Raw genomic sequence first — 26654 nt, 5'->3', positions numbered from 1 at the left:
GTAATGAAGTATTTACTTAGGTTGAATAAAACTAGTTAACTTGGTACCACATGAAGTAATTTTTTTAGGTACATGTGACGAGTCACTTTTTACAGTATAACACAGTGATAGTGTTGATTATGGGTTTCATTAGTTTGAATGACTTTTGCAAAGTAGATGTTAATGTTAGTGGTATTATGGTTCAAACACTGAAGTAATAAAACATTTTCATGTTGGTTACCTTACACAGGAAAGCAGAAATAAGAGCAGCACAATGTAAAAAAATGGCTCCTCCGATCTACCAAAAAAATTACTTCATGTAGTAACAATTTTTTGTCAGGTTTTATTCAACCTAAATAAATACTTTGAATGAATGATTATTTTAATAATCAAATTTGTTAGGTAGAGCTGACCAGTCCTTTTTTACAGTGCATTTGGACTTGTTTCTTTCATTTTGTTGTCAATATTGTGTATCAAAAGGCAAACTCCAAAGCTATTAAAAACATCCAGGAGGTTTAGTCAGTGGCTACAAGCTGTTGTCTATTCCATTTGCACAACAGCTGTGAAATTGATTGTCAATCAGTGTTGCTTCCTAAGTGGACAGTTTGATTTCACAGAAGTTTGATTTACTTGGAGTTATATTGTGTTGTTTAAGTGATCCCTTTTATTTGTTTGAGCATTGTATATATATATATATATATATATATATATATATATATATGAGACAGAAAAATTCTTTTAAATAATCAGCCTGAGATCACTGATGTCTTTGAAGTATTTATTCTTGCAGCAAGGGAGCAATTACACACAGAATATAGTCTAGATGCAAATGCTCAAAGTATACTCGGCGTATCTTGCTTTTGTACCTTTAGTGGTTTACACACCCTAGATTTACCCCCCCCCCCAACCCCCTTACAGTTGTCAGATGAACCGACACTTCCCCTTACCTCGTGCTGAGCCAGCGCATATCTCATGCTTCCCCCTCAACTCGCCCCTGCCTCACTATACACATAGCTCTCATCAGAATACTTGAAAGGCCAATGGTTGAAACAGAAGGAGAAGTGCACTGGTAGGGCAGGGGTGAGACAAAGTGTATGGCTAGAGCAGGGGATCATTAATGATCATGACTCACAGATATTGAGAAAGAAAAAGAAGCATGAGGAAGAAAAAGAAACTCTTTTTGCTTGATATGAAATTACTGAGTTCCAATCCCAGTGAAACAAAGTGAAATCAAAATGATAGACAAAAGCACCCAAAGCTCATATTATGAAGCAGATATAAGCCAGATACACCCAAAATGATTATTATGTTATTTGTCCAACACATGAAAAGAACCTACTGACTACTCAGGTCCAAAAAGACTGATATTTGGAACATTTTTGAAGAATGTAGATTTTTTGAAGTGTGATTTTTCTTCACACATCAGTTGGATTTATCCAAGCTTGGAAGATTTCTTCCCATCTATGACATTTTGAATCTCCTTGAGCAGTTTGTGTTTGTTGTTTTTGATGTTTTCAGCTGCTTTCTTCATAAGAGCTGTGATCATTTCACGATGGTAGCTCATTTGAAAAGTGGAATATGTGTTATTCCACTTCTGAACTTCTCCTGAGGAAAGAGACATGTTTAGAGCACTGCTGCATTTCTGAGACTTGATAATCTATACATTAAACTAACATTACAGTGAAACCAGTTATATACAAGAATGTTTGCTGCAGTTACCTTTGCAGTTGACAGCATTGAAAAGAGGCATGTGGATCACAGTTGGAGCTTTGCCATATCCTCTAAACACATAGAAGTCCTGTGGTTCTCTATCTTCAGCTGGTACAACAACTTCAGGGAAAGGAATGTGAAGTTCTTTGCATGTTTTAGCAGCACGAAGCACCGTCTGCAAAAAAGAAAAAAGGCAACTCTTTTTACTTCTAACCCCAACAAACATACTCTATAATATATATATAATATATATATAATATTCATATAATCATATGAATTCAAGAATATGTTTTTGCTGATCAACCCAGGAATGACTTGTTTACTTTAAAGTTTAAATGACAGAAGTTGATGTGAAGTGTTGGTCAGGACTGAACTGATGTAAAATATGTTTGTGCACCTAAAATAAAATTGCTTTCCATTGTTTTATTCAAAAAGTTCTTCATTAGTTTATTTTGTTTTTTCTCTGCATTGTGTAGTCCATTAACTACTTTACTGACAGCTTGTTCAGTTACCCACTGTGATCTTAGTACTGATATGTAACTTAACCCCTTAATATCATGGGATTATTACAAAATAAGATATATTATTCATAGACTTTGCCTTTGAAGCTGATTGAACAAACAATAGTTACAAGTGCTAAGGAAAGATAGATCTACACTGTGCGTATTTCACCTTAGTAAGCTAACAATGGACAATTAACAGACAAATTGAATCTAGGCCTGGGCACTAAAATGTTAATGATAATTATTGCGATATAACTTTCGTCAGTAGAACTAAGAAATGTTTGATAAATGTTCAGTATAATAAAAGAATGATTAACGTTAAATCACAAAAAAGATTCAGTTTGTGATGGCAGATAAACAAAAACTTAACTCAGTTACACAAAAACTTACAAAAAACTATGCATTGATTCTTCAGTAACAGTAACAGTGCTCTTACTCTTAAATTTGCCACCCCTGGTTAATACCTCTTTACAAAGCTGAGATTTTATCTCTGTTTTCGTTGATTTTGCTCTGATGTTTGGTATGATAGTGATGTATATCCTCATGCTAGTCAGCTCTGCAAATACTTACTAGGTGCAGATCAGCCAAAATTAAGGAACCCAGGTTAGAAAGAAAGATTCATTAAACTATTCAGAACCAGCCTAGATTGACTAACCCTGCCACAGGGGCAGATCACTCATACAACACTGTCATGACATCACATTCCCAAGCTCTATATGACCAAGTTTACACAATATTATGTTTTCACTGTGTGTGTGTGTGTGTGTGTGTGTGTGTGTGCGCGTGCGTGCGTGTGTGTGTGTGTGTGTGTGTGTAAAGTCATGACATCACATTCCCAAGCTCTATATGACCAAGATTACACAATATTATGTTTTCACTGTGTGTGTGTGTGTGTGTGTGTGTGTGTGTGTAAAGTACCTCAAAGGGATTTCCTGCACTGTAGTCAAGAGAAATGATGAGGTCAATGTCTCGTTCTTTTCTCAGCACTGAGAAATAAGGTGAGTTGAGTAACAGTCCAGCATCTTCATATTCTCTCTTCTCTGAGTCAAGGACACTGGAATGGACGTCTTCCACTGTTGACACAGTCAAGCAATACGCCGTAATTATTTTAAAGCTGCCATATGGGTTAATTATTCTGTTCATCTATTAATTATGTTTTTCCACTCCTATTTTCTTGACTGCCCAGGATCTCAGACTCCTACAAAAAAACTGTCAGAACTGCTTCCAGAATCATAAACACAGACCTTCCACAAGTTCTGGACATTTATACACCCCAGTGTTGGGTGAGGGCTCAGTTTATCATCTCGGATGCGCTCCACCCAATTCACATCCCATTATTCCCTCTGGTAAAAATTTCTGGAGCATCACTGTGTGCACCACCCGGCTCAGGAACAGCTTGTTTTCCCAGGCCATACAGCTAACACTGATTAACTGTATCTCAAAAAAATATTGTGAAAAAGTTCATTTTGTTCAAATCTTTATTAAAAAAGGTAAACTATCATATTTTATAATCATTACATGTAAAGTGACATTTCAGAAATTTTGTTTTCACTTTGATCAGTATGGCTTATCTGGCTATAATCCAGTATCTCAAATTATTAAAATATTTCATGAGATCAAGCAGAACAGGGCATACAATACACAAATGTTCAACTTTTTCCTACTGATAATATTAGGGTTCAATTTCAGAGAGTTGGCTGGCCAGTCAAGCACTGTCATCTTATGGTCAGCAAACCATTTAGTAGTACTTTTGGCACTGTGAGCAGGTGCTTAGTTCTGCTGGAAAAGGAAACTGGCATCTCCATAAAGCTTGTCACCAGATACGTAGAAGCATTAATTGCTCTAAAATCTTCTAGTAGACAGATGTGTTGACTTTGGAATTGATAAAATACAGTGGACCAACACCACAGACTGTGGAAACTTCACACAGAACACCTCTTCACTCTTCCTCCAGACTCTTGTGCCTTAATTTCTAAAGAAAATGCAAATTTGCTTTCAGCTGAAAAGAACCCCTTTCCTGGAGATGTCTGCACATGGTGGCTCTTGATGCAATGACAACACCCTCAGTCCACTCCTTGTGAAGCTCCCCCAAGTTCATGAGTCAACATTTTTTGACAATTATCTCAAGGCTGTGGTCAGCCCTGTTACTCGTGCACCTTTGTCTACTACATTTCTCCTTCCAGTCAACTTTCCATTAATATGCTTCGAAGCAATACTCTGCTAATAGCCAGCCATTTCAGCAATGGCCTTACGCAGCTTTTCCTCCTTGTGGAAGATCTTGATGATCATCTTTTGGAAAACCGTGATGTCAACAGCCTTCCCCATGATTGTGGTTGCGTGTGCTAAACTAGACTGAAACATACACAGTATTGATATTGCTTGAATAGTAATTTACTCCAAATCTCAATGACATATTACAATAATTTGAGATACTGGATTTCTGATTTTCATGACCTATAAGCCATACTGATCAACATTAAAACAAAAAATGCTTGAAATATGTCAATTTACGTGTAATGAATATACAATTCCTTTTAGTTTACCTTTTTTAATTACATTATGAACAAAAATGTAAAACTTTTTTACAAAAATTCTAATTTGTTTTAGATGTACCTGTATATATTACATATTGCAGGGTTATACTGTTACTGTATACAGTATTAGGCCACCAGTAGTGTTTTACATTGTACTAAACTTGCTACACTGTATATTCATAATGCAGTGTTATTACTGCCATCTTCCTGATTCCTTACTGCCAAACACCTGTACTGTTTGGTGCCACTTCTTTATTTATTGTTACTTGTTGTTTGCCATGCTTGTCTAGCATGTGCAGTATCCTTCTTGTATGTGCCAAACCTCCCTCCTTATCGTCCCTTGTGTACTCCTGTTTCTACAACCCAGTTTCCAAAAAAGTTGGGATGCTGTGCAAAATGTTACTGAATTCAATGATGTGCAAATAATTTAAACCCTATATTTAATTGAAAATAGTATATATGAAATGTTGAAACTGAGAAATTTTATTGTTTTTTACTTTTTTTGGTTGTGTATAACCCTATATTGTAGTTAACATAACAATAGTTAACATATATTGTAGTTTCTCACCGTTCATTTTGTAGAGGTAGTCATAAGTCGTACCCCAGGTCCAATGTGTAGCTTTCTCGATGGCTTTCACAATGGCAGGCCAAAATGCTGATGAAATAAGATTAAATAAAAAAATAAATAAATACATTTTAAAAAACAGTTAACTCCAGATTTCTAATATTGTAACGCCATGGAGCGAGGAGCGCTGAGATAAGCGACTTTTATTGTGGGCAAATCCAGGGTCATGGTCGAGCCAGTCCAGGTTCCAATAATCAAGACCAAGACCACGAGAGTCAGACATAACAAAATACAACCAAACAAACAAACAAGTCCAAGACTATATACACTAACACGCAATAACAGGACTCACAAAACAAGGGGCCAGACTTGGAAACCACAACAAAGAAAACATGTGGACTAGACCAAAACAAAACACGAACACATGGACAGGACCGGGAGGGGCCAATCATGACAAATATATTCTGCCTTTGGACTTCAAATACTGATAAAGTCATTGAAATGCTTCCCACAACTGAGATTTTTATAGTGAATTGCTCTCAGTACAGTTACCAGTAGACTACTGAAAATGTGTAAAAGCTGTTTTATCAAATTACAGTACAGTATTGTATTACTAAATTGTTATTATAGCTCTTGATTATAGTAGTTGTCCTGCTCACTTGTATTTGAAACATGCGCTTACAGCTGTCAAGAAGGTCATTGATTTTGTTAAGACTCATGACCTGAGGAGGGACAAGGCATCGGTGACCCCTGTGTCCATCAGCGGGGTCAGTGTGAACACTGTGGATGATTACAAATATCTGGGTGTATATATTGACAATAAACTGGACTGGGCTAAGAACACTGACACCCTCTACAGGAAGGGCCAAAGTCGTCTTTATTTTCTGAGGCGCCTGAGGTCCTTCAACATCTGCCGGACTATGCTCAGGATCTTCTATGAGTCTGTGTGTGCAATAACTCAGAAGAACACTAACTAATTTAAATAAGTTAAATAATTGTAACTGCTTTATACCTGATGTTTCATATTACTATCACAATCACCGCCACCTTACTATATTCATAAGTACTTAAATCTTGTGTACATACTGTAAATTTCTCTATATTGTCTTAAATTATTAGTAAAGTGTTTATTTTTACATAAATGGCTGCAACTGTAACAACTGCAATTTCCCCCTGGGATCAATAAAGGAATCTGAATCTGAATCTGAATAACTGAATGTCTTTCTTATTACAACATTACAGGATTATCAAATTAACTGAAATACCTTTGTAGTTGGAAAAAGAAAATATGCAAGAAAAGATATATATATCAGATATATAAAACTGTTTCAGTGAAATGCACATGCAGAACTAAGACTAGGTTTGTAAGTTGGTATAATTAAATCAACAGAATAGTCTGAGGTGTAATATTTGTTAAATGTATCGGTATAAAAGTTCTACTTACAATCCACAAATCTGTGCCCCTGAAAACTTTTTTTGACAGAACTGCATACTTGCAGGTTTAAATCCTTCAACTCTGTTTTGGAGATCGTCTCTTCTGATGTCATCCGCTTCGCTAGCGAAAAAGTCCTGTGTTCTGCTTCACCATCTTTATATAAAGAGAGAGGGATATATAAGAGAGTTGCACCCAGATAAAATCCCTTTGTCATCCATCAATATGGGTTGAACCAGAAAGCTGTCCTCTCAAATGAGACAGAAGGTTGTAGAACTGCACAGATGAGACCAAAAAAAAAAGAAAATCTTCTGAAACCCACTGTGTCACGTCACTGTCTGGCCCGGCTTAAACTACAGCTGACCATCTCAGACTACAATTCCCGGAACCCCTCGCTTTGTCACATGACCCCGGACTCCAACCAATTCACATTACATGTTCAATGCTTGGCATCACTGAATTTCTGATTAAAAAATTTCTGATTTTTCGACAGTGTTTTTGGATCAACCCTTTGATATTAAAGTTACACACTGTCAAATATGGTGGTGGAGCATGCTTTGGGGCTATTTTTCTGCTAGTATTCAAGGGGCTTTAGTGAAAATCAGTGGGATGAATTTCTGGGAATTTCTGTAAATATCAGGAGTGTTTAGCCCAAGAATCTGGTGAGATCCAAGATCCAGGATCTCTAAACAAGTGTTCTACAACTTTGTTAAGCGCTACAGAAAGCTGCTCAGTCAGTGCACTTATATTTATTTATTTATATATAAAGTGCTCTCCACAGGTATTGGCACCCCTGGTAAACATGGGGAAAACATTAACAAAATATTAACATAAATCTTATTTGAAGTACAAGGATTGATCCTGCTGAAAGATCCAAACTCTGGCCTGCCCAGTTTGAGCTTCCTGCCTGAGGCAGTCAGATTTTGATTTTATTTCTACGGGTACGTCTGTGATTCTATTTATCCAAATAAACTGTCGAGGACCTTTGGAAGAAAAGCAAGCCTATGGTATCACAGATCCATCATCAATTTGTGGTTATATATGTGGTGTTTGATTATAGTTTGGGAGATGTTCTGACCGCAAGACCTCAAGTGATTTTTGCAATTCCCCATCTGTTATCCTTGATTGACCTGTGATTCCTCATCCACTTGAACCATCCTCCTCACTGTGGTCAGTATAGGCATACGTCCTCTTCCTGACAGATTCTTATTGTCTTCAGTTGACTTCAACTTCCTCATTTATATCCTGATATTGGAAATGTGGATTTTCAGCTGTTTAGCTATTTCCTTATTTCTTGATTTGTGCAGCTCAGCAACCTTTTGTTGTACATGTATTCTCTGGTAATTTGCATAATGATGGATGACTGAGGGAATTTGGCTTGTGTTTCATCTCATATATATTCCATAGTTAAACAGGCCATGACTCATCATTTAGGTATCCCTAATCACTCAAGTGAACTTTACCATAAAATATGAATGGAAAATATGAATGGGGATATATTATGATTTCACTCTTAAGAATGTCTGGGGGTGACAAAAATTGTGACATACATAAATTTAAGAAAAATATTTAGTTCATAACAAGATTATTTTTTTCTTTCAATCATTTTACCTTAAATAAAGTTCTAGATGTTGTTAGTATTTTGAATGAAAGATCAAAAGGGTAAGTGGTTCAAACTGGTGATAAGAGAATAAGCAGTTAGACTATCATGTGTGTGTTGGTGAATACAACCTTTCAGCAGCTTCTTTATGGCTTGGAGGTAAACTGTAGGATCCTCCTTTCTTAACACACAAAGATTCAGTTCCACAAGTGTTAAGAGCATCTTGCTACTACTGCTCACATCTGGTGTTTGTCGTTCGTGACTCTCTTCTTTGGAAAAATGCCAAAAAAATAAATAAAGTTTTTGTTCCAACCTTGCACAACACAACCTCATTTTATATTAACAAAAAGATTTAGACTCAATAAAACTGGAATAAATGAGAAGATTGTTAAACAGAGAGAGGTTCATACCTGTAATTAGGTGTTTTAGTGCCTCATAGAGGTACTTAAGGTTCTCTTCCGTATCTGCGATGGCACTGCCACATAGACCTGTACAAATTCCAAACAAATAATAACAAAATAAAATAATAAAATAAATAATCCATCCATCCATTTTCTAAGCTGCTTCTCCGTCAGGGTCGCGGGTCAAATAAATAATAATAAAATTAAATAATAACAACAAATAACAGCAGTGAGAAAACTTGTAAATGGATTAAACGTAGTCTTGAACATTCCTCACCACTGACTACACTATTAGATGGTCACAACACCAATTATATAAGCCCACAGTCCAAACGTTCTCAGTTCTCCGACTCTGTAGAACTATGACTTGGTTTGAAAAACTTGTGAAAATGGGACCCCACATCTCTCACTTCTAAATGAGTATTTCAGGATGAATGCAGCAGCACATGCACGCCACATTTTAGCACTTTTTTCTCCTGACTCAGTAATGCTACACAGGTGTAGGTGTATGTTAAAAAAGTTATTTATTCTGATGTACCAATATTAAGTTTCCTTGAAGGCAATGTGAATATCTATTGTTTAGTAACAGCCTTTTTAACATTTTAACATTCTTGAAATAAAGGCAATTTTTATGTATGCAAACGAGGCTTTGTGTAAAGTGAAATTTCAGGTCTGGTGCATCCAAATTTGTTACCAAAAGCACCTCATTCTCTCTCAGCGATTTGCCAATGCGTCTGTCTTTCACAAGAATTTTGATGATCTGTTGTTCAATACTTTGCTAATTATAAGGCCAGTCATACACAGAATAAGAAAATGTGTTTACATTGCTGTCAAACTATTTTTAATGCTTTTTGACTCCAAAGGGCTCCAAAGGGCTAACAGTGCCTCACGTACATTAAGTGACATTGCAATTGAAATATTCAGTCACAACAGTCATTCAGTCATGATGGTCATTCAGCAAAGTAGGTAGGAATACTTCTTTAATCTACATGTTTAATATTTAATACGATAAGCACAAGTGAAAGACAGATCAGTAGAACGTAGACACATTGGTATTAAGTGAGTAATAATATGTTAACATTATAGTTACAATTACTTGCTAATTTTCTAGTTTTCACCAATTAATAAGTCATTGTAACAGTACCAGTACAGTAACAGTAATTGTAGCAGTAGCAAAACAGCAATAAACCTGTATATTAATGGTAAGAAGATCCACTGGCCTAAAATGACATGTTGATATTCTAGTTGTAACTAAATAATACGTTAGTAATTGTAACAGTTACTCATTGAATATGCAATGGTAAATAATGTTACAAACTCAAATTACTTTTTCATAAAATGAACGTTTTCCTTTTGATACAATATAATTTCACAATTACAGACAATAACAATTAAGATAATAACAATTATCTTCTATGGGTGTACTATTACTTTAACACGTGGGCTCAACTACAAGCAAGTGCAATTACTCAGGAGTAAATGAGGTAAACATACTGAATCACACACTGAATCAGGGATGAAAGATGCAACACCACACATTTCTTCTGTGTTACCTGTTAATAAAATACTGTTACTCTGTTACAAATTACAGACCAAACCAGGGGTGGTTCTAGGATCAGAGCTTTAGGGTGTGATGAGTGTTCAATGAGACCAGCCCCCCAGTTTTTTTGGTCTCATAATATCTTCTTTCATTCTGTAACATTAATTAGCTAATATGCATACAGACAGTACCAGTCTAACACCTTGGCTTTAATATCAACGCATAGGCCTCCCAATGGCACAATAGCTTTTCTCACTCGAATTCTGCACACACACACTTCTGGGAGAGCGGGGCGGGGGAAGAGCAGAAGAGAGAAAGTGGATCATAACATTTGCTTATCAGAGACAAACTTTTTTGTTTTATTTTTAAGGGTGCTGGGACTTCATTTAGGGGTGCTTGAGCAGCCTTAAAGGGGGGCTAGACATGCATATGGGCCAATCAGCAAAAGACTCAGAAACTAGTTAAAAACTCAAAACACGCCACGTTTATACTTATACAACAAATTTTCTTCATCTTAACATATTAGTTATTAATTAATAGCATGCCGTATTTAGGGTAGCATGGCTTGTGACCAATATTCTACTAGTATATTATTATTACAGCAAGTTACCATAATATTATTATATTATTACCCCCTTAATACCAGCCTGTAAAGTACCAAATGCCAAAATGTCAACGCCCTTTCATATGGTGATGAGACTGATAGTAGGAAATCAGAAACATAAGAAAGATTATAAGAAATTATAAGAAAAAGAGAGAGAGAATGTGTTCAGCTCACAATGAGAACACGAAGGTTGTGACAATAGGAAAACCCGCTAACTTTACAGTAGATGGTTATTATGAAATTATCTTTACAGATAATAATCACAGGTGGATTGAGATCATTTATAGTTACATCAAGATTGGCTTTTATTTAACTGGTCATATTTGAAATATTGGTTTTCCTCAACACTGAAGTTCTCAACTAATTCTTGAAAACTCGTAAGCGTATTATTGTTGAATTCTAGATTTGTGATGCATTTGTCTTTCTATTTTTTAAAAAATGACTGGTGACCTATTAATTCTGATATGTTTGCAACATGGGGTTTGTTACCTTGTAGGTACAGCATGTCAGTCTCAGGCTGATCAATCATTTTCTTTCCATTCTCAAACTGACTTCCCAAAAAGGAGGAATCCACAAAGGCTCCAGTGAGAGAATAACCTGACTCATCTGGAGTGATCTCAAACCAAGGATCTATAAAAAAAATAAATATTACTGTAAGATTTCCATTTTTCCGTATGCGCACACACACACACACACACACACACACACACACACACACACACACACACACACACACACACACACAATAAATTACCTGCATTCAGTTTGTCATATTTACACTGCTTGTCAATGACAGTGTAAATGGGATACGGGTCCTTGGTGTAGTTGCCCCTGTGCTCTGAGAGTCTGTGTTCATCAATCTGTGAAATACAGAAAATTCAGACTCTAACAGTGGGGTCAAAAAGTTTGGGACCACAGATTTTTGTGTTGTTTTCTATTGTAATGCAATTTATAGTTTTTCCATTAGAAATGACATAATCAGCACAACTTCACATAGCTAGCCTTTCATTATTAATAAAAAAGATACTAGTGAAACATGAAGAGTCTGATGAACAGAAATGAAATGCTACACACAATAAATGTTGTGTTTAAAGGAAAGAAGCAATACAGTTGTAATTGCACACTAGTAGTGTGCATAGCAGGTAGCTAATGTAATAGCTAGTCCAGCTCAGGTATTAGTAAAAGTTAAAGTAGTGTGAACTATAACTTACAGAACTTAAAGTTAGATTAGCTAATGTGCTAGCTAGCATACTTGAGATTCAATCTACATTCTAGCAAACAAATCAGAGTCATTCCTTTTTATTTGAAATGCTGTTTTCCATAAAAATAGCAGTGCTGGCTTTACCTAATATATGACAAAATCATTGGTTATCCTTTTTTTGTTTGTGGTCAAATCACTCAAGAATGCTGAGAAGGTTATCTATAAGTACAGGTACAAAGGCAATGAAGTGCAGTATTCACCTCTGCATTTTAACACATCCATGCAGTGAAACACCACATACACACTAGTGAATGCACACACACACTGGGGACAGTGAGAACACTTGCCCAGAGTGGTAGGCAGCCCTATCCATGGTGCCAATGGATGCTAGCTGGGGGTTAGGTGCCTCAATCAATGGCATTTCAGCCACATACTGTCGGCTCAGGAGATCGAACAAGGCGACCTTCCAGTCACAAGGCTAGTTCCCTAACCTCCAGCTCATGACTGCCCCAATCCAACTTAAAAACAGCACCTGATATTCCCAGGTGGTCTCCCATCCAACTACTAACCAGGCCCGACACTGTTTAGCTTCCAAGATCAGGCATTCTCAGAGTGGTACGGCCTTCACCAGCAATACACAAATTCACCCCTTAGAAATGTATATAATTTGCACAGCTTGTTGTAGTGGCTGTTATTAGCTTGCCACTAATTTTACAGTACATCAAATCTCTCGTGTGTTCTCTTCTCAACAAGTTTAAAGTAAGTAATTAACAAAAAAGTAAGACTGAAGTATAACTATTTGTTACATCTGATGAACACAACCTGTGGCAACAGGTTGCAAAGATGTGGCAACCTGTATTTATACGCAGCAGCTGAGAAAGGATAACTGCTTTGCACATAAACACGTGTTTATATGTGTGTGCACGAAATGAAACTTGCACTTTGCAACAGCTGCCTCTGTGGAGCCCAAACTGGTTCAGAAATGGGCGAAATGAAAAGGTCCTGATAGGTGGACATTGTTTTAAAACAGAACAATGATTATCTAGTGTCTCGGTCAAGGTTTACTTACAACTAAAGTGAAATGGAAAGCAACAGGCTGACACTGACTGTTAATTAAATATTAAATCATTAAAAAAATGTTGATTAACTGGACAACATAGATGCATCTCTCTAAACACTACCAAGTATTCAGCCATGCTATAGTATAAAGACTAAAATTTACAGAAAATTTACATAATATTTTAAAAAACATTACAAATGAAAATCTGGGGGAGCCTGTTTGAATTGGCATATGCAGCTGATAAAACTCATAATAGCACTATAGATACTTATTCTTAGACTGACAGATGGAGCAAACTGTTTTAAAGGAGTGAGGACTGTAGTGGGAGCACTGAGGTGCCAAGTGTGGCTGTATGGCAATTGCAAATGGTTTACATGGCAGGAGACCATCTCATAATTTAGTTTAGAGCCCAGAGAGGTCAGGACCAGCTTTGGGTTAATACCAGAACTGAAAAGTAGAACTCTTTAAATATTACATTATTTTTTTGAACCAATGTTTATGTGGATTTGCGTGAAAGTATGAGGAGTTATGATTTATTCTTACCTCTTTCACCATGTGAGACACAATCAGCGCTGCCCACACATCCGTCAGGCTGAAATTGTGTTTTTCTGAATAATATTTTGTCAGTTTTAGACCCCTTTTCAACCAACTGACCCTGCCGTCAGCAAGCCTTTTGACAATGTTTTCTTTCACAGTCTCCAGTTTGGTGGACCAGCCCAGTTCTTTATATAATGACGCCATGCACCTTCAGAGAACAGACGGGGAAACATGTTTTGTGTTATTAATACACAGAAAAAGTTTCCACAATGAGCAAAAATGCTTCTCACCATGAACTACAAAATGAAGATTATTTTCCAGAGCATCACAGTTATGGATAAATTGTGAAACACTTTAATAACATTTTTAACAGTTTTATCAGCATATGTCCATGAATTTTTGTTCTGTTCCATGTTCATGGGCATTATGGAAAGTTAAGAAGTTCAAACCAAAGGTTCATGAGAAAAGCTGTTATATTTTACAGTTGTGCTTGTGATTAAACTGCATTCACCGATGTAATGCTTACTAATACACCTAGTAAACTTGCTCAACATAATAAGTTGTATGTTTTAGAAATGACATCAGCATAAGTATACTTGTGTATACTTATGTACTTATTTACTCCACCCCATCTCAGTTTCCTTAGCTAGGAAAACTACATGGGCTGGTTTTAGAACTGTAGGGCAAAAACAAACACTTGCTGAAACAAGAGTCAACATTGGAAGCACTTTTCAAAGATGAAATTATCACATGCAAAGGGAATCTTTACTAAAGGGAAATTTATAGAAGCCTTAAAGGTAAGAAGGAAAAAAGTGAGTTTTGATCTTACACCCTAGGTTCTCTCTCTCTTGAACTTTGTGCAAATGAGTTGAGTGATGTTTAATCACGTTGCTGATGTGAGACATGGTAACAAATTCACACACTCAAACACACACCAAGCTGGAGAGATAAAGGTTGATAAAATGTATGTAAAGTAAAAAAAAAAGCTATTGCTCTTTACACACTTTGCCTCTTTCACACACACCCTCCATGTGTTTTAGTGAAGTGCCCCCAAAGCAGCCAGCAGAGGGCGAGAAAAGCAATTTGGTGTGCATGGCTATTGCTGTTTTTTAAAATAAATAAACACAAAGCAAAAATACAAAATCCACTCTAAAACAAGCAGATATAGGTCATTCCCATTAGTTTCAAGTTCAGTCCTTTTTTTAAAAGTCATTTTAAGAAGTAGCATCTAACCCACCCTGAAATCAGGCGATGCTGCTGCACCCTCAGCACCCCCACTTCCCATGACCCTCTATGTAAATGCAATAAATACAAAGATTTCAACTGTTTCATTGGCTAACTTTACACAATGATGAAAGTAGGTAAATTTTTATCAGTCAGAGAGCCCAGTAAAGTAATGGGTAAACTTTATTTGGATGGTCCACTGTAGATGCTTTGGAAATGCTCAGTCTGTTTATAAGTAACCTTCAACTAAATACTGTATATATTACATGCAACTGCCCTACAAGTTCAGTGTGAAAGAGTTTATTAAATCTATCCCTACTTCTAACCCTAAACCTAACCCTAACTTCCCTCAATCCTAACCACTGTCTGTTAATAAACTGAATATAGCAGAAAGTTTGTTAACGATTTAAGTATTTGTAGACTATAGTGGACCATCCAAATAATGTGTGATGAAGAAATGCTTTGGATGAACCATCTTGATAGTGATTTATGTAATATTTATCAACTGCATCAAACTTTTGTGTATGTGGCAAAGCTAGAAAGATGAGGCTGAAACTGGTTTTCTATTCAGGACATAGAGAAACAGGACACTCTCAAACGATCACAAGCAGCAAATCTGTATGAATCAAATGCCACATCTTTAAAATTGTATAAATATATCATTTGTCTGGATAAAAGGGATGAAGACATGGCACTTTGATGCTAACTCTGGCCAAATTCCACTGCTTTAAAAAGCAGTATTTGGAGAATATTTGCTTACCATGATTAGATGAAAATTATATTTCCTCAAATTTCTTCCAAATAGATAAACAAACCAACAGCATGGTATCCACTGTAAACATCAAACTTGTTATTTTAGCTATGTAAAGGATCACATTCAATGTGCTCTACTGATATTATACTGATTATATAATATATATAATATATTATATATGATTTCAAGCAGCCTTAGCATAGTGTCACCATCTATCATTATCTTCTGTACATAATCAACAGAGTAAGCTAATACACTTAATAAACAGCAGACCTGGCTACAAACTGAACCATCCACTGTAAAGCACATAAACCACTTCATAAAGCCTAAATATGTATTCTTTAAAATATAGTATTATTTAGTGTAAATGTATGGACCTAAATAACTAATAGAAATATATGGTATGGATCTGTACCAGGTAGATCCTGAAACTCCACACAGGTACATGATGCAGTCCAGCAGTCCATCTTTTTTCAGCTCACACAGTGACCCCAGCAGTCCAATCATAGCTCTCAAACCACCTCCAGAGCCCAGCACTGCGATGTTAGGCATCTTATCCTGTAATCATTAAAACACAAAACCTAAACACTTGAAACAAACAACAGCTCTGCTTCTATTGCATTACACATTACAAGTGTTGCTATACTAATGTAGTTTTTCATAATGCATCTAGTTCAGAGTAAACTTACAAACTCAAATAAGTAATTATCTATGACGTCATTTCCAAAAAATGTTGCACAAAATATAAATAAAATGAGAATGCAGTGATCGGCAAATCATTTGAACCCTGCATTTAACTGAAAATAGTACCAAGACAACATATCAAATATTGAAACTGATAAATTTTATTGTTTTATGAAAAATATGTCCATGTTGAATTTAATGCCAGCAACATATTTAAAAAACAAAAGCATTGATGGTGCCATCACAGATGTGTAAGTCACCCATGCCATGTGCACTAATGCACCCCTACACAATCATGGACAATGATAACAAGGTGGATTGTCCCTCTCCTATTTAGCCTGGAGAACCTTTAGTCCATGGTTATCAAAAAGAATTAAAAATTTTCATTTGTCTGACACTTTGCCCTTTCGCCTCAGTCCATCTTAAAAGAGCTTGGGCCCAGAGAAGGTGGTGGTGTTTCTGGATCCATTTTATATATATCTTCTTCTTTGCATGGTACAGTTCTAACTTGCATTTGCAGATGCACCAATGAACTGTATTCAAAGACTATTGTTTTCAGAAGTGTTCCTGATTAAGATTAAGAGACTCTTATTAGTCCCACAACAGGGAAATTTCACCTCCGCATTTAACCCATCTGGGCAGTGAAACACCACACACACACTAGTGAACACACACACACACCTAGGAGGCAGTGAGCACACTTGCCCGGAGCTTTGGGCAGCCCTATCCACAGCACCCAGGGAGCAGTTGGGGGTTAGGTGTCTTGCTCAAAGACACCTCAGTCATGAACCGTTGGTACTGGGGATCAAACCAGCGACCTTCCGGTCACAGGGCCGGTTCCCTAACCTCCAGCCCATGACTGATCACATGCAGTGATATATAATAAAGAATCACGTCTAGTTTTAATGCAGTGCCACACGAAGGCCTGAAGATGATGTCCATCGAATATTGATTTTCCGTCTTACACATAAAGAAATTTCTCTGGACTCTCTGAGTCTTCTAATGAAGTTATGTACCTTAGATGATAACATCCCAGAGTTCTTTGCTATTTTACATTCAGAAATATTATTCTTCAATTCTTACACTATTTGTGGCCACAGCCTTTTAGAGAGTGGTGAACATCTCCCCATCTTAACTTCTGAAAGACTCTGGGATGTTCTTTTTACACACAACCAAGTTAGAAAAATGTTAACAATGAACCTAATTAGTTATACAGTGTTTTTAGCAGTATACAAGTTTGCCAGTCTTTGGATGCCTTTGTCCCAACGTTTTTTAAATGTGTTGTTGGCATCAAAAGCAATGACATTTCTCATTTGATATGTTGTCTTTAAACTGGTTGCATTTATGACATGAATGATTTGCAGCTATGGTATGAATGATCTGCACATCATTACGTTCTGTTTTTACTTACATTTTGCACAGCATCCCAACTTTTTTAAAACAGGGTTATATAACAATAATAGCAGCATCATAGCATTTTACACAATAGTTAATTGTAGCATGGTATTTCAGATTCACTAAATGTTTGCAGTGGGCCTAATACATTTTGTGTACACAGAAACACAGAAGCTTTTTTGCTTGTCCACAGTAAGTCACCTATGTTTTAGTATGCCTGACTTACTGGATTTAGATTTTAAAGGAGGAGATTAGAGATTATACAAATTAGCATCCTGGTGTGTTTTGCTTATGTAAACTAATAAGCAAAATTGCATATTTTTTAATACTAACACAAATGAAAGACTCTAACTCTAACAGAAAAGACATACAAATGAAAATTGCCTCAAAGTGTGTCATCCGGACAATATTGTCTCTGTGCAAATGACAATACACATGGTTCTTAAATCTGGCCCTGAAGGTTATATGTTGATGAATATGATTTACCTCACTGCAGGATATTCCAAGCTGATTTAGGCATTGTAGAACAGTTTTTCTCCTTTGGGCCAAATGCTGCCTCTCTGCTTCACTCAGAGAGTGACCAATTCTCACATCACTGCCACACACATTGCACAATAATGGTTTAAGTTGAAAAGTCTGTAGTAGAAGTAATAAACAGCTAATACCTTATTACAGCAAAAAAAAATACCTTTCAGAATTCATCTGGTCCATGTCTGAAAAAAAGGAGTTGAAAAGAGAAAATGTGAGATTTTGTAAAAATTTATACCGTGTGACTAATTTATTAAAATCCTTGCATAATTACATACTAAGGCATACTGTAACATCCATTCACTCTTTGTCCTGGTCTTTGTTTGCCTTTTTGCTGGTTTCCTAGGGCTGTGTGCCTTTATATCCTGTTGCTGTTTTGTTTTTTGTTTAGTTCTTGTTTGCTTTGTTTTGCCTTGTACTGGATTTATATGTCCCACTCACCTCTGCCCCTGTATTTGTGAACTCTGAATTGTGTTTTAATAAAAGCAACTCACACTTGCATCCTGCCACAATGTCGCCAACATTACACATATTATTCATTAAATACAGGGACACCAATGCAATCTGGCTGAGTTATTCTTAGTTCATCAAAGTATTCAATAAAACTTTGCCAACTTAATAGCTTAAGGAGTGACACATTCTCAAATGCAAGTTAAGTGTTAAGGAACATTTTGACGCCCTGTTAAACGCTACCCAAAATAAAAGAGAGAGAGAGAGAAAAGAAATGAAACCTTTAGCAGGAAATTGTTAGTTGAGAAATGGTATTATTCTCATTAGTGAAACTGCTCCACAGGATAACTTCTACACCTTGAACTGTTTGGTATTTTTCATTAGTTATTTTCCCATCTTTGAAACCCTTGCTATTGCTTTGAAAGATCAAGAACTGGTCTTGTTTATCTGTTGAATTCCAACATAATTTGTAAAAACAAATCTGAGATAGTCTTACTTGTTGTGTTATAATGAGTGTTATATAATATAATATAATATAATTGAACTTCTGACCAGTTTTATTCAGAATGTAGCATTTACACTATGCTAAATAATCAGGTTCCAGAGCATATATCATAGTAAAACAATCATTGATAAACAAAGTAGATGACTAAATAAATTGTTTTTTCCAGATTTGCTCCACACCTCTGGAACTCTGTCCCTCCAAACATTCAACATCCAAACTCTCTGTCTTTGTTCAAATAAAACCATAAAAGACATATATTTTTCTTGTACACAGCAATCCTCTGTCTTGATTGTATTATATGACTCTATTATAAATATTGTAACTTTTTCCTCTGTGCTTTGATTTATGTATTTCTAAAATATTTTATTTCTTATGTGTATATGGTTTCTGTGATGTTGACATAAAGTTCATCCAAACTGTAATCTATACGTATCTGTATTTAAAGGACTGTTTTAAAGTGGTTTAATATATATCTTAAAGGAAGAATATATTTAGTCTCTGTCAAACTCTAAGGAAATCATACCATTATGGTGTTCTACAGGGTTGTATTCTAGGCCCATGTTCATTATCAGTGTGCATGTTTCTGATTTTAGCTTTCATAACTATATTTATATTATATATGATACAAGCTAAAAGCAGATGATTCAAGACCTTTAAATCAACAGACTGGCTATGCCATTTCTACCTGGGTGGATAACATTTTTACTACAAAACAACTTGGAAAACAAATTAATGCATAGTGAATGATTTTTTTTACTGGTAATGAATGAAATAGTAGAATGTAATCATGCTTTAATCACGATGAAAGACTATATTACATATGGTCATTCTTAAGTAGGTGAGTGGCAGATAACTGCTGCCAGCATAAAATAGACTAATGAAAAGTACATACCTGCACTTGTAGATGCTGAAGTCCTTAAGCAAACATTAAACTATGAGGGCTTTCTAGAGACTGTGAATTTATAGTGAGTGTGCATGAGAGGACATGACGTGGGAGGAAATATTGGACTGTCAATGTCGCAATAACAGTGGAACAGGTTTCATGACTTTCTTTTGAAATTAGTAATTCATACTGAGTGAGTGTGGTGGGCATGGAAATTAATACAAGAGAATAAGCAAAACCAGAGAAATATATGATACTGAACAACACTGTACCATCAGTACTGTGCCTTATTGCTCATTAGGTTACTACACAGAGTAAGCAAAAACATCTTCGTAGCATTGATTGCAAATCAATCATATGTTTACTGTTCAACTTCCTTCTACAAAGCCAATTAAGGCTAAAGCAAAAAAGTGGCTATTTTAACAATTTAATCAATTCTTCCCTAATAATAATGTGTTTCTCAACACTGTTGTTGCATTAAAAATATATATGCATTATATTATTTTTTTCTTTAGTTTGTGTCTTAAAGTACAATTTTGAACTAGAAAAATGCAGAAGATCAGTGTTTTTTTTATCTAAATACTGAACCAAACTATTATTGTGAAATAAATTGAGCTACATATTCCTGCTAATCACTAAGTAAAACTGTTGCCTAGTCTTCTCTTGCCATTTCTACAGAATAAGCCCTCAACCAGTTTGGTCCTGATTCTGCAAATGCTGTCTTATTAACACTGCTTACAAAAGACTTGAGTAGACTAAGTTATATGATATTTATATGCCTTCTATATTGAATATTAACAATTAAAAAAAACAAAGGGTTTTATTTTCTTAATAAATGTGCTTCCCACATTCTCCAGAAATTACCAAGAATACCCGTGCATGCCATAAAACTGCACACATGTGCTGACAGTGGTGCTTTGCAGCCAGCTGGATGCTCGTTCTCTTACTGCTTAAAAGGATGTTTTCTGCTTCAACATAACATGAACAAAAAAATCTATGTTAACAATTACCAAAAATTTCCAATTCAATTTACAACCCCATTTCCAATAAAGTTGGGATGCTGTGCAAAATGTCAATAAAAACAAAATGCAACCTTATATTTAATTGAAAATAATACAAAGACAACATATCAAAATCTGAGAAATGTTATTGTTTTTTGAAAGACATATGTCCATTTTGAATTTGATAACAACAACACTTTCCAAAAAAGTTGGGACAGGTCAACAAAAGACTGGTAAAGTAGTTTCATGTTAAAAAAGGAACACCTGGTGGTTAACTGGCAACAGGTCAGTAACATGACAAGGTATAAAAAAAGCATCCCAGAGAGGCTTAGTCTTTCAGAAGTAAAGATGAGGAGGGGTTCACCACACTTTGAAAGACTGCACGAGCAAATAGTGCAACAATTGAAGAACAACATTTCTCAACATAAAATAGTCTGTGAAAACAGTTTGTCATGGCATCCAAACTCTAAAACACAAAGAAAAATAAACAGTATCCAGAAACACTGCCACCTTCTCTGGGCCTGAGCTCATTTAAAATGGACAGAGGCGAAGTGGAATTGAGTCCTGTGGTCAGACGAATCAACATGTGAAATTCTTTTTGGAAATCATGGACACTGTGTCTTGCGGGCTAAAGACCACTCAGCTTATTATCAGTGCACAGTTCAAAAGCTAATATTCATGATGGTATAACCCAAAGTTAACTAGCTAACTAGCAACCAGGTATAAAACCCAACCAGCTATACTGACCATAATTTGCCACAAATCCATATTGGGTATTTCAACAAGGTCTGATATGATTTGCCAATCCACAGATTCCAGTTTTCTTGTTACATTCATAAATCTCTGGCAGCACAGCAGAGGCAGTGCTGCATTACATCAGCAGCATTATGTTAAAAGCATAATCTAAAATGTGTTGTTGGGACAGGAGGTCTTAGACTTTAGTGCAACAAAATCACGACATGTTGGGGATTAAATATTTTTTCAAATCATAAACGTTGCAGAAAAACATCTGATGAACATTGGTAACAAGATTACAGAGAATCTGCAATGTACAGTCTAATACATTGGTGTCCTGAACAAATAGTACAGACTTTAATAGTACATACAGTACTTTCCCATCCCATTCTTGACTGGAATTTTTTTCTCTCCTTAACCCTTCTCAACATCATCTTTCACCATCCCCACTTCCTGCCCACATTCACCATTACAATCCCAACCACCCAATTACCCAACACCATCCCAGTCATAGTCCCTTACATTACACAACACCATACTCTGTGCGCCATCTCCATCCTCACCCATCCTCACATTACCCAACACAGGCACATCCCATTTCCATATTACTCAAACCCATCCTCATCTCAACTCCATGTGCTTAAACATCATCCCCTTCTCATCCCCACATTACCCAACACTATACCCACCCCTACCTTTCTGCCCCTTCCCCATTCTCACCTTACCCAACAACATCCCCATCCCATCTCCACATAATTCATAACTTTTTATCATACAATTATACAGCATCATAAACATGGCTATTAAGATTTATAAAAATGCATTATACTTTCTAGATATGCTTAAGAAATATATAACACTACTTACAATGCATTAAGTTAAGAATTCATAATGCATAACAATTATGCCTATAAAGTGTAATTCATTTTAAAAATATTTAGCCATATTTATAATGCTTTATGAATGTATTATAATATGTTATGAATGTGTTTATAGATGCTCATAGACATGGTATTAATAGAAAATGTTACCAAATATTTTTACACAGCCTTTAGTTTTACCAACTTGAGATATATGCTAAACGTAGCCAAGTCTAATGTAAACAAGGTTAATAAGTCAGATGGAACCCAAACCGGCATTTGCAGAAACAGTACAACATAAAAATGTTTATACATGTCGAGGCTATAATGTCACTTAGAAATCAGCAGGTTTGTGAAAATTTGTTTTACAATGATAGTTTGATTTGGTATTTAGATAAAACACAACAGACCAGTGTGACATTCTTATGAATGCATTTTTAGTGCATTTAGTGCAGCAATATTGAGAAATCACATTTTTAACATGTAGTTAATGTTACTTAGAAGTCATAATTATTCCGTTTTTGCTCAGGTTAAAGTGTTGTCTGTTTCTGCTTACAAGACCTCCCTATGAGGTTTGGATAAATGATCTGGGAGTGGAGGCTGAATCCAGTGGAGCTCTACTTTCTTCAGCTACTTTCACCTGTACAGGTGCCAAATGTTACTGATGCAATAAAGAATGTAAATACAAAATATTCTAGGAAGTAGAACTCCTGGGAAATTCTGCCGTGTGTAATTGCATTAGTATGTTTGTGACTAATCCAAGTGAGAACTTGGTGAGTCATCTATATCCCTTTAGCATTTTGTGCCATTCAACAATATGTTGGGAAACAACTTGTGATTGCATCCTGGAAGACATAAAAGAAATATGTCTTGTATGTACAAGTAGTTGTTTTCCCCGCATTGGAGAAAGGCTGTTGAATGGTGCAATCAAGTGAAAACAAGCCTACAATAATGAGCCCATCCCACAAACAAAACCCATCAAAGTCTAACCAGGCCTAATGTAAACAGTGTTAATAACACAGATGGAACCCAAACTTGCACTTGCAGAAACAGTGCATTAGCAGTTTGAAGGTTCATTTGAACAAATATCTAAACAGCTCTCTGAGAACGGCTTCCATCGATTTGCAAGTCCCACCCAGCAATCGGATTTGAGTCGGACTTACTGGAGAGTCATTTGACTTATTATGTGTAAAAGCAAGTGGCTAAAATCTTATCAGGATAAAATCTAAATGCTGGTCATATGAAGTGATCAGGTGTAAATGGACTCTTCTTGCTGTAACGAGATTTAGATCTAAAAGAGACTTATAGTGTACTCACAAAATACCTGGTTGCCTTGTACTTTATCTGCACATGATTTCCATGCTTGCAACATGTTCCAAAACGTTAGGACAGGAGCACGTTTGCCACTGTGTAACATCACTATTCCTTTCCACAGCATATAAGAGGCATTTGACAACTGAAGACAAAAACTGATCTTGCTTTGAAACTTTTTTTTGCTTCTATTTTGCCTTTCTTCTGTTATTCAAGTCTTTAGCCATACACCCATACAGGGCCTCTGTTGCTATATTTTCAGCATAATGCAAGATTTTCCATGGATCTTCTAGAAAAAGACAGCGCCTCAAAGACTGTATACATTGCTATGTTTAGAATTGGTGGTGCTTTCACAGATTTGCAAGTTACTTAGTACTTAGTAGATTTGTCCGACCACAAGTCCACTTCTATTGGGCATCTCACCACTTCATGAGAATTTAAGACCAAAGAATTTGGCAGTGTTTCTGGATATTGCTAAAATATGCCTTCCGCATAACATTTGGTGCAGTGTGAAATGAAAAATATGACAAAAGAGACTCTGAACTCAGACATGCTATGTTGCATTGCACAGCATCCAAAAAATCTAAATCATTATTTTTAATGAAGATACACATACATGCCTTTTACAGCCTGTCCACTTTTACAGTGACTAACACACACACTGGTGGATTTATTATGAAGCTATTTCAGTGAAATGAAATTGCTTACAACTCAATAATTTGTGAAATTTAGGACTTAATTTAGTTCTTCAATCAAAACGGTACATCATTAAAGTGTTTATCACTGTTGATCCATGTAAAATTGTTATTGGTGTGCTTTTCTGGATCAGTTTGAGAAACAACAAACTACATTAAAAAACACATTTAAAACGTTTTTTTTCCTGTTAGATCAAGTTCTATAAACATGAATTATGTGCAACAACTGTGTTGAAAAATCATATTATTATTAGAGAAGAGTAGATTAAATAGCTAAAATAGATGCTTTTTTGTGTTGGCCTTAAAGGGTTAACTAGCTTTGTCAAAAGACTTAAATCAAATCAAATCAGATTCATTTGTATAGCACTTTCTACAACTGATGTTGTCACAAAGCAGCTTCACAGAATTCCAGTAAAGACAAAGTTTTAGCATGAAATATAAAACCCCGAGGTGAGCAGGCCAGGGGGCAATACTGGCAAGGAAAGCTCCCTCAGAGCTGAGGAAGAAACCTTAGGAGGAACCAAGTCTCACAAGAGGGACCAATCCTCCTCTGGTCAAACTGCCTGCAGAATTATTATACTACTATAGTAGAAGTATTAGTAGTAATAGTTAGGAAATAAATAGTAGATGGATGACAGGTAATAACTTAATGAGCAATAAGGCACAGCAATAATAATCGCATTGCAGTAAAATATATTTCTCTGGTTTTGCTACCAGCTACTTTCACCTGTACAGGTGCCAATTGTTACTGATGCAATAATAAACAGAATGTAAATAAAAATATTCTAGGAAGTAGAACGCCTGGGAATATTTCTCTGGTTTTGCTTGTCTTTATTCTTTTAAAAAAGCTTCTAGTTTACTTGTCAGATAGTAAACTTAAGTTAGTGTTGAACTCTTTGCCTCTAGAAAACCCAAAGTTAACTAGCTAACTAGCAACCAGGTATAAAACCCAACCAGCTATACTGACCATAATTTGCCACAAATCCATATTGTGTATTTCAACAAGGTCTGATATGATTTGCCAATCTGGAGATTCCACTTTTCTTGTTACATTTATAAATCTCTGGCAGCACAGCAGAGGCAGTGCTGCATTACATCAGCAGCATTATGTTAACAGCATAATCTAAAATGTGTTGTTGGGACAGGAGGTCTTAGACTTTAGTGCAACAAAATCACGACATGTTGGGGATTAAAGATTTTTTCAAATCATAAACGTTGCAGAAAAACATCTGATGAACATTGGTAACAAGATTACAGAGAATCTGCAATGTACAGTCTAATACATTGGTGTCCTGAACAAATAGTACAGACTGTAATAGTACATACAGTACTTTCCCGTGTCCATCACATACTTGACTGGAATTTTTTTCTCTCCTTAACCCTTCTCAACATCATCTTTCACCATCCCCACTTCCTGCCCACATTCACCATTACAATCCCAACCAGCCAATTACCCAACACCATCCCAGTCATAGTCCCTTACTTTACACAACACCATACTCTGTGCGCCATCTCCATCCCCACCCATCCTCACATTACCCAACACTATAACCACCCCTACCTTTCTGCCCCTTCCCCATTCTCACCTTACCCAACAACATCCCCATCCCATCTCCACATAATTCATAACTTTTTATCATACAAATTTACAGCATCATAAACATGGCTATTAAGATTTATAAAAATGCATTATACTTTCTAGATATGCTTAAGAAATATATAACACTACTTACAATGCATTAAGTTAAGAATTCATAATGCATAACAATTATGCCTATGAAGTATAATTCATTTTTAAAATATTTAGCCACATTTATAATGCTTTATGAATGTATTATAATATGTTATGAATGTGTTTATAGATGCTCATAGACATGGTATTAATAGAAAATGTTACCAAATATTTTTACACAGCCTTTAGTTTTACCAACTTGAGATATATGCTAAACGTAGCCAAGTCTAA

General features: G+C 35.9%; 1 protein-coding gene across 2 annotated transcripts; it reads right to left on the bottom strand.

The window, feature by feature from the left end:
• Window positions 1-896: 896 nt before the first annotated feature.
• LOC108443843 (cytosolic phospholipase A2 gamma-like) lies at window positions 897-20152 on the bottom strand. 2 transcript variants are annotated; one of them, XM_017724716.2, is made up of 14 exons: window positions 20099-20152; window positions 18412-18436; window positions 18210-18318; window positions 16060-16202; window positions 13673-13874; window positions 11623-11728; window positions 11358-11498; window positions 8734-8811; window positions 8455-8592; window positions 6736-6879; window positions 5295-5381; window positions 3111-3265; window positions 1699-1864; window positions 897-1584 (listed from the first exon to the last, which is right to left on the bottom strand). In XM_017724716.2, exons 2-14 carry the CDS (start codon window positions 18432-18434, stop codon window positions 1412-1414), a joined length of 1665 nt encoding a protein of 554 aa, XP_017580205.1. In that variant the 5' UTR covers window positions 18435-18436; window positions 20099-20152; the 3' UTR covers window positions 897-1411. The 2 variants fall into 2 exon arrangements, with proteins under 2 accessions (XP_017580205.1, XP_017580206.1); XM_017724717.2 differs by having other exon boundaries at window positions 8455-8589.
• Window positions 20153-26654: the final 6502 nt, after the last annotated feature.

The sequence above is a fragment of the Pygocentrus nattereri genome, chromosome 1 (genome assembly GCF_015220715.1).
Source record: "Pygocentrus nattereri isolate fPygNat1 chromosome 1, fPygNat1.pri, whole genome shotgun sequence".
Taxonomy (NCBI): Eukaryota; Metazoa; Chordata; class Actinopteri; order Characiformes; family Serrasalmidae; genus Pygocentrus; species Pygocentrus nattereri.
The sequence above is the reverse complement of the archived record's forward strand: the minus strand, read 5'-3'. Positions and strand labels throughout refer to the sequence as shown.

Excerpts from the sequence above, each read along its gene's own strand:
- LOC108443843 (XM_017724716.2), bottom strand. The coding sequence starts at position 18,434 with ATGGACCAGATGAATTCTGAAAG. Across the intron at positions 6,880-8,454 it reads CATAAAGAAGCTGCTGAAAG|ATGGTGAAGCAGAACACAGG; the intron begins GTTGTATTCACC and ends CTTTATATAAAG. Across the intron at positions 3,266-5,294 it reads CTACCTCTACAAAATGAACG|TGGAAGACGTCCATTCCAGT; the intron begins GTGAGAAACTAC and ends CTGTGTCAACAG.